This window comes from Danio aesculapii, chromosome 7, assembly GCF_903798145.1.
Source record: "Danio aesculapii chromosome 7, fDanAes4.1, whole genome shotgun sequence".
NCBI lineage: Eukaryota > Metazoa > Chordata > Actinopteri > Cypriniformes > Danionidae > Danio > Danio aesculapii.
Window position 1 is genome coordinate 5,949,552 of NC_079441.1, and position 8,369 is coordinate 5,957,920.

Here is an 8,369-nt window from a genome sequence, read left to right on the forward strand (position 1 = left end):
CTTACATACACCACATTTAAAGGCTTAACTAGTTTAATTAGGCAAGTCATTGTATAACGCTGGTTTGTTCTGTAGACAATCGAACAAAAATATTGTTTAAGGGGGCTAATAATTAAAAACTGCTTTTATTCTAGGGAAAATAAAACAAATAAGACTTTCTACAGAAGAAAAAATATATAGGAAATGCTGTGAAAAATAAAATAGAAAAAAAAAACGTTTAAAGTATTTTAAGATGATTCTTCAGAATGACAATATAAGCTATAAGAATCAACAAAAGAGGAATATTATTATCTAAGCACTTTGACTAGTCCTAGATATATCTAATGCTGATGATGATACACAGAGAAACTTGTGTATGCATTATGGCAATAGAGCAATGTTGCTTGGCTACTTTCCTCTTGAGAATGGGCAACAAAATTGTATCTGGATCCGGCTGCTCTAATTAGTTGCCCTGTGGCTCACATGTTTGCCCCTTGACGGCATCATTTCCCAAAGTTGCCCAGCACCATTGCACAACACATTACACAGAGGAAAGCATAGGATGGAACGGAATAGAATGAAACAGATTTCTGTATCACCAGATGGGGCGGAAGAAAAGGACGTGTGTTTGGATATAATGATGTGTTCGGTTTTTGACCACACTTCGTTATTATTGTTCATTTATTCATTTGCTTACTCCATGAAAGTAAAGGAGTAAAGAGTAAAAGTAAAGTAAAGAGAAAGTAAAGGGGCTGAATGGAGGAGGCTCGTTCTTTATCCTCGCGCTGCAGATGCTCTGTTTAACTGTTTTCTCGCTAGAAAAGCGTTCAGTTTTTTCACTTACGAAGTCCGCCGTGTAAACAGCAAATGTGCAATGGTGCGACACAACTGAGGGAATGAGACTCTGATTGGTTTATTGTACGTTATGCTCAAAACACACGTAAAACACATTAAGAGAATAAGCACAACCCTGTTAGAACATGCGCCGGTGCACTTGGGGCCCCTGCAAGGGGGGGAAAAAATGCAGATTTTGGAGTGTCTATTTAGGCTAAGTGCAAATAGCACACCTTGTTGGAATAAGCATCATAAACCCGGTTCAAATCTAACATCTGATTAACACGTTCTTCTTTTTTCCCCCCACTACATATCTGACTTGGACTACTCTTCATCACGAGGCAGACAAGTAGGAATCATTAATAAGTGTGTGAATTATGGAGGACTCAGATTCATTGAACTGGATTGGAGAGGTGTTATATCCAAATTAGTAGATTTATTCAGGTTCCTGGGCACCACCATCTCTCAGGATATGAAGTGGGACATTCACACAGACTCTATTGTGAGGAAAGCCCAGCAGAGACTATACTTCCTTTGTCAGCTGAGGAAGTTCAACCTGCCACAGGAGCTGCTCGTACAGTTCAACTCAGCTGTCATCCTCTGCACTTCAATCACCGTCTGGTTCAGCTCAGCTGCCAAAACCGACCTCCGAAGACTACAGCGAATAGTCCGGACTGTCGAACGAATCACTGGCACAACCCCTTCCTACACTTCAAGAACTGTAGTCTTTCAGAGTGAGTAAAAGGGCTCGCAAAATCACTCTGGACCCCTCACACCCAGCACACTTCCTGTTCGAACTGTTACCGTCTGGTCGGCGCTTCAGAGCACCAAGCACAAAAACAGCCAGACACAGGAAAAGTTTCTTTCCTCAGGCTGTCTACCTTATGAACAGTTAAATATTCCCCTACTGTGCAATAAATATGTGCAATACTTTCTCATACGCACTTGTACACAGCACCTTATATCAATATACAATGCAATACCTTCTCCATTCGCATTTGTACACAGCACCTAATAACCTGTATATTTATAACAAATCTGTACATACAACTCAACATCCAGATTCTTTTGACTAACTGCATCTCTGTTTAATGTTTATCGTCTTTCTTTTTTCGTATTTATTTATTTTGTGTTGTCACTTGTCACTTTATTGTACACTGGAAGCTTCTGTAGCCAAAACAAATTCCTTGTGTGTGTGAAGCACATTTGGCAATAAAACTGATTCTGATCATATGCGTTATAAGTTTGTAGAAGTTATACATTAAAAATACCCTTAAATATAAATTTTAGCACTGCTTCAGTGAACTCAAACAAGTATATTAAATTCATTAATTTTTAGTAGTGTTTTTTGAAAGTATGCTTTAAATGCTTTACCAAATAAGTTAAATCTTTGTAGACTAGAAATGTATTGTATATAATTTATTTTAAAAACGTGGTCAATACATTATAGATTAAATTTATTTGAAAAATATTATATTAATCTTATTTTTTAATTCAACTATAGGGGTGCTGCCAGGTGGGGGCCTCTGAATTCTTAATCCGGGCCTGCCTAGAGCATTAAAATAGAGCTCAATGGAATAGAATGGAAGAGAAGAGAAAGAAATGGAATAGAATGATACTGAATAGACTGGAATGACATATATTGAAACAAAAAAGAATAGAACCGAATGGAACATAATGGAATAGAATGGAACAGAATAGAATGGGAAGAAATGGAATAGAATACAATAGAACAGACTGGAACAGAGAAAAATAGAACAGAAAGAAACAGAACGAAATAGAGTGTAACAGAGTAGAACAGAGGAATAGAAAGCGTACAGTAAGTATAAAGTGTTGAGGAAAAACCTGCAGAACTCAAGCTTCTGAAAGACACATACATATGAAGTGTTGACTTTAGATGATGCTGTGCACAGGCAGTGGACGTTTTGTAATACACCACCCATGTTGGTTTTGGTGGTTTATGATGACTCTCCATGGGTGTAAACCCCACCCATTTCCCTAAACCCAACCCTCAGAGTAAACCTGTTGCACACACAGACGCACACACACACACAGTAAAGCACAAAAAGATAAATGTGTGACCCGTATGAGCCGGAGTACTGGAGCGCTCTCTTCATCAGCGTGTGGTCCAGCAGCAGAGCATCTCCACCCCTCACAGTGATACTGGCCGACTGGAAGGGGAAGGTGTTCGGGTTCGGGGCTCCTCCGGCCAGAGAGATCAGAGACGGAGGCGAGCGCTGCTGGAGCTCCGCTGGGTCAGAAAAACAGCACAGAGATCAGACACGCATCATCTCTGACATCATAATGAAGAGTAATAATAAACGTCAGACTCACTCAGCAGGCGGATGGCGGAGGGTTTTCTGGCCGCGCTCACAGCTGTTAGAAAGCGAGCGTAATTCATGCTTCTGATGGGATAGAGATGGACAACAGATCGTTAATAAACAGACAAGGCAAAGAAAATGGATTATTAAAGGTTCAATAAAATGTTTTAAGGGGATGATTATTATACATAACTACATAAATAAATACAAGTAATAAATAAATAAACTAATTAAATAAATGAAAATAAATTAATTAATAAAAATGAAAGGTAAGACAGTTAAATAATATAAACAAATAAACTAATATTAAGCTCATTTATTCCCTAAAAGCACAAATATTTTTGGATCATTAAAAATAAAACAAAAAACAAATAAATAAATAAACTAATTTTAAAAACAGAAATCTACATAACATAAATAATAAAATATTAGACCCATTTACCATTACCCAAAAACACAAGAAATGGTGTAAATAAGTAAATGAAGTACAAATATATATATTATATATCTATACACACACACACACACACACACACACACACACAAACACTACCTGACAAAAGTCTTGTCGTCTATCCAAGTTTTAAGAGCACCAAATAATAACTTGACTTCTAGTTGATCATTTGGTGTCAGAAGAGGCTTATATGAAAGGCAAAGGCCTCTAGATTACACTTATTTTACCAAATAAAATATTATCATGCCTTGATTTTTTTAGAACAGTAAGGTCTGCCTTTGCTTAGACAAGACTCTCGTCACTGAACAGAAATAACGTCCAGTATAGAATCTAAAGTCATGCTGCAGTGGAAACAGAATGAATATTGTGTCTGACTCCATCATGAGCTTGGAGGACTGCATCCATACATCTCTGCAATGACTCAAATCACTGATTAATAAAGTCATCTGGAACGGCAAAGAAAGGGTTCCTGCAGGACTCCCAGAGTTCATCAAGACTCTTTGGATTCATCGTCAATGCCTCCTCCATCTTACACCAGACATGCTCAATAATGTTCATGTCTGGTGACTGGGCTGGCCAATCCTGGAGCACCTTGACCTTCTTTGCTTTCAGGAACTTTGATGTGGAGGCTGAAGCATGAGGAGCAGCGCTATCCTGCTGAAGAATTTGCCCTCTCCTGTGGTTTGTAATGTAATGGGCAGCACAAATGTCTTGATACCTCAGGCTGTTGATGTTGATCATCCACTCAGCAGGTCTCTCACACGCCCCAATACTGAATGTAACCCCAAACCATGATTATTCCTTCACAAAACTTGACTGATTTCTATGTGAATCTTGGCTCCATGCGGGTTCCAGTAGGTCTTCTGCAGTATTTGTGATGATTGAGATGCAGATCAACACATGATTCATCAGAAAAATCCACCTTCTGCTACTTTTCCAAATGATCAACAGAAGTCAAGTTATTAATTGTTGCTCTTACAACTGGGATCCACGACAAGACTATATATATATATATATATATATATAAATATATATATATATTCTTTAATATTACATTTACACATAAACTATTAAGAGTACAATAATTCTTCAATCTATATAAAAAAACACATGAACATACAATTGCTTTTGATGAAATCTACACTTTTAATTAATTTAAACTGCTCACTGATTTAGAACTGCATTTACATTCATTTAGAAAGTAAAAAATAATAGTGCTGGGAAAAGATTATTCGTGATTTATAGCATCCAAAATAAACTTTTGTTTTGACATAATATATGTGTGTAATTTATATATATATATATTTATATATATATATATATATATATATATATATATATATATATATATATATATATATATATATATATATATTATGTATATGTGATAAAAATAAATGTGAATTGTGGCATGCAACGTAAATAAAAAAGGAGTGACGAAACGTGCATCAAATTAAAGAAAGATACAAAAATATTTTATGTGATGAATAAATCTCATTTACATCTTTTTCAAGGTGTATTTTTAAAATTCACAATATCTTAAAAACCTCCATTTCGAAATAGAAACGTATAGTCTAAAGATGTAAAATCCTGAAAAAAGTGATTTATTAAATGTAATAAGTGAACTGTACACCTCCTTTGATGAAACATTATCTTTTTTAGTGTCCAAAGCTCATTAAAGGCTCACTGATATACAGAAATAGGTTAAACATTATTAAATAAACTGCGAAAACATGACATTTGAACTGTTATTATAATACAGAATATTTACGAATCGATATGTTAGAAATAGACAAAGCAACAGGATTTTATTGTGCAACAAAAAGCACAGAAGGAACAGAAATATAATAAATAAAATAGATCTTTGTGTACTAAACTAAATTAAACCTGACACTTTAATAAATAAAAATTCGTCACACTTTATTTTGATGGTCCATTTGTTGAATTTAAGCTACATTGCATCTGCATGTCAACTAATTCTCAATAGATTATAAGCAGACTGTTAGGTTAGGGTTAGTGTAAGTTGATATGTACTTGTAAAGTTTCTTAAAGTCAGTTAAATGTCTGTTTAACAGCAGCATCAACAGATATTAAGCAGACAGTCTACTAATACTCAAATGGACCATCAAAATAAAATGTTACCATAAAAACTAAATTTAATTTTTTTATTATATATAACATTTTACAATATTATTGTCATTATTATATTAACTTATTAATTTCGTCATCTTGAAAACATTTAATTAATACTTAAATATAAATGTATGTGCGTAAAGAAGCTGAAGTTCAGCTCAACCAAACGTCAAAACAAATTCAACACGAGCGTGAAAATAAACCAACACAAACACAACAGAGAAGACACTCATATAAACGAGCAGCTCACACTAATGGACCAAACACCTCTGTAAAACGTTGTAAAAACAGCGCATTAAATTACATGCATTTTAAAGCCACTTCTAAAGCACATTACTGACCCGTAGTTTCCTTTCCCGGTGACCTTCTGCACCGCAAGGATCTCTGGGCCGTGTAGTTTTGCTTGAACAACAAATGCGATTGGCCCAGCCGTCACACGTGACACTGCCGTTTAAAGATTACAAGTCTAAAAATAGATTAAAACGATTAAAATGTTTATCCTATAACATTTTTACCTAAAATGTTTACATAAATGTATATTTTCTGTGTTAAAAGTGTATTTTATTTTTACAGAAATTTAATATTTTAAAAAATAATAATACATCTGTGTGTTGATTGACAAATATGTACCACTGATTCTATATAACGTTAGATCAGTGCTATGTACCCTATTTTCATTTATTTATTCATTTAATTATCTATTTATTCTTTCTTCTCTTGTTTAATCCTTGCTTTTAAAGCATGTGAAATACTTTTTCTGTATAACGAATAATTGTTCTAGCTAATAAAGCTTAAAAAACGTAATAATTAACTTAAAAACTCTTAATAAATAATTGACTTTAATAATTAAGTAGGCCTAATTATGTGTAGTAAATAACTATACATGTACAAAAAGTATTTAATAAATAAAAATACTACACTTCGAGGGAAAATATAATATCATGTACAATTTTATATTAATAGTGTACATAATTAGCTGCATATAAGTTTTAATGTACTTGATATTATATAATTATTTATACCTGGTGCATGATTCTTTTTTCAGAAAACGAAATATACGAGGAAGAGAACTACATTACCCACAATGCTTTGCAACACGAAGCACATTTGTAAACACAATGCTAGCATGCTAGAGGCAGAAAATAAATAAGCTGTTTCTCCGAACGAATTTACCATATTTCTCCAGAATCATAGCTGATATTTCGTTTAATTATATAAGTTATTATTATTTATGGGTTTAGTTTATTAGAATAACGCTTTAACGGAGAGTTAGCACAGGAATTAGCACGTTTGCGCTAATGTAATCTAAGCAGTTGAAAGAATTCATACGTGCACTATGAGTGTTGTGCTGGTTATTTAAGTTGGAGATTGATCTGCGTGTCCATGGGGAAGAGGAAAGACATGATTCATCCCAGATTTCTCGCAGGTAAATGCGTATATTTAACTCTCTTTTCATCATTAACGTTACGTTAAGGCAAGTAAATAGGGTTTTTAAAACATAACAACTAGTTGTGACCGTTATTTCACAGTTTATTAATAAATACATTAAGAATTGTTTACTTTTTTTGTATTGCAAGTTTTCCAAAACGGTATGTTTATGTACAGCAGACCAGGCTATCCCAAACTTTTCAGCTCATCACCCCCAAAATAACATTGTCAGGGACCCCCTCGTGACTCCCACTATCCTCAAGGGTGGTTATAAATATACACACTAACAGGCCTATATAAACACAAACATATTGACACACAAAAATATCCATGCAGTAATTCATGAATTTGTTTCATTTCAACATGATAACAACTAAGAAGGAACGGCACAATGTTTGGAGCACAAGTACATTATAGAATAATTTTAGAGACCGCCACTCGGAGATCATCCTCCACATTCAGTTGTGATCTGTATTTATTTATAATGTGCTATCATTTTCTACACTGTTATAAATGTATAATGTGTGAGTGGTGAAAGTGTGTCAAGCTTATCATAGTGCTTAAAAATGTGATCTGCTGCAATTAATGTTATTGCTGTCTTGTTAATCTAACATAATCACTCCAGGGGTCGCAATCCAATGGGGAAAAATCAAAAGGCTGATTTCTTTACACATTTGTTTTTGCAGGATATGGGTAAAATATGATACTGCTAGTAGTTTAATAACATTTATTTTATATAATATCAGAATCAGAATCAGAAAGAGCTTTATTGCCAGGTATGTTCACACATACGAGGAATTTGTTTTCGTGACAGAGCTTCTACAGTGCAACAGGATAACAGAGACACAGGATAACAGAGACAGCATTTATATATAATATAAATGTTGATTACTGGTGGTTACATTTATATATAATTACCAGGCGACCCCCACTTTGGGAACATGTATATTATGAAATATGTCTTTCCTTCCTTCCTTCCTTCCTTCGTTCCTTCCTCCCTCCCTCAAGTTAGTCAAATGTTTGGATAGACAAATAGTAGTTAAATTAGTCAAATGTTTTTTACAGAGAGAGTATAATGTTTTTGACTTCATAAAATATATATTATTTAATGTTTTTAAATACAAATATTGTATTTAATCAGTCAAAACAAGTATGAGCAAATCCCTCAGTGTATATATATAAATATAAATAAATATATATATATATATATATATATATAT

At 34.0% G+C, this 8,369-nt stretch overlaps 2 protein-coding genes across 3 annotated transcripts in view; one reads left to right on the forward strand and one right to left on the reverse strand.

The window, feature by feature from the left end:
- Positions 1 to 6,128, reverse strand: part of aadat (aminoadipate aminotransferase) — a 40,334-nt gene extending 34,206 nt beyond the window's left edge. The window contains exons 1-3 of the mRNA XM_056460980.1: positions 6,063 to 6,128; positions 3,148 to 3,218; positions 2,896 to 3,064 (exon numbers count right to left, since the gene is read on the reverse strand). Of these exons, the coding sequence (XP_056316955.1) occupies positions 2,896 to 3,064; positions 3,148 to 3,214 (236 nt within the window). The 5' untranslated portion in view covers positions 3,215 to 3,218; positions 6,063 to 6,128. The remainder of the gene's footprint in view (positions 1 to 2,895; positions 3,065 to 3,147; positions 3,219 to 6,062) is intronic.
- A 774-nt stretch (positions 6,129 to 6,902) lies between these two features.
- The window catches only part of ino80b (INO80 complex subunit B), a 12,195-nt gene continuing 10,728 nt past the window's right edge, over positions 6,903 to 8,369 (forward strand). For both annotated transcript variants that reach the window (XM_056460983.1, XM_056460982.1), the window contains exon 1: positions 6,903 to 7,147. In XM_056460983.1, coding sequence (XP_056316958.1) covers positions 7,105 to 7,147 — 43 coding nt within the window. In that variant the 5' untranslated portion in view covers positions 6,903 to 7,104. The remainder of the gene's footprint in view (positions 7,148 to 8,369) is intronic.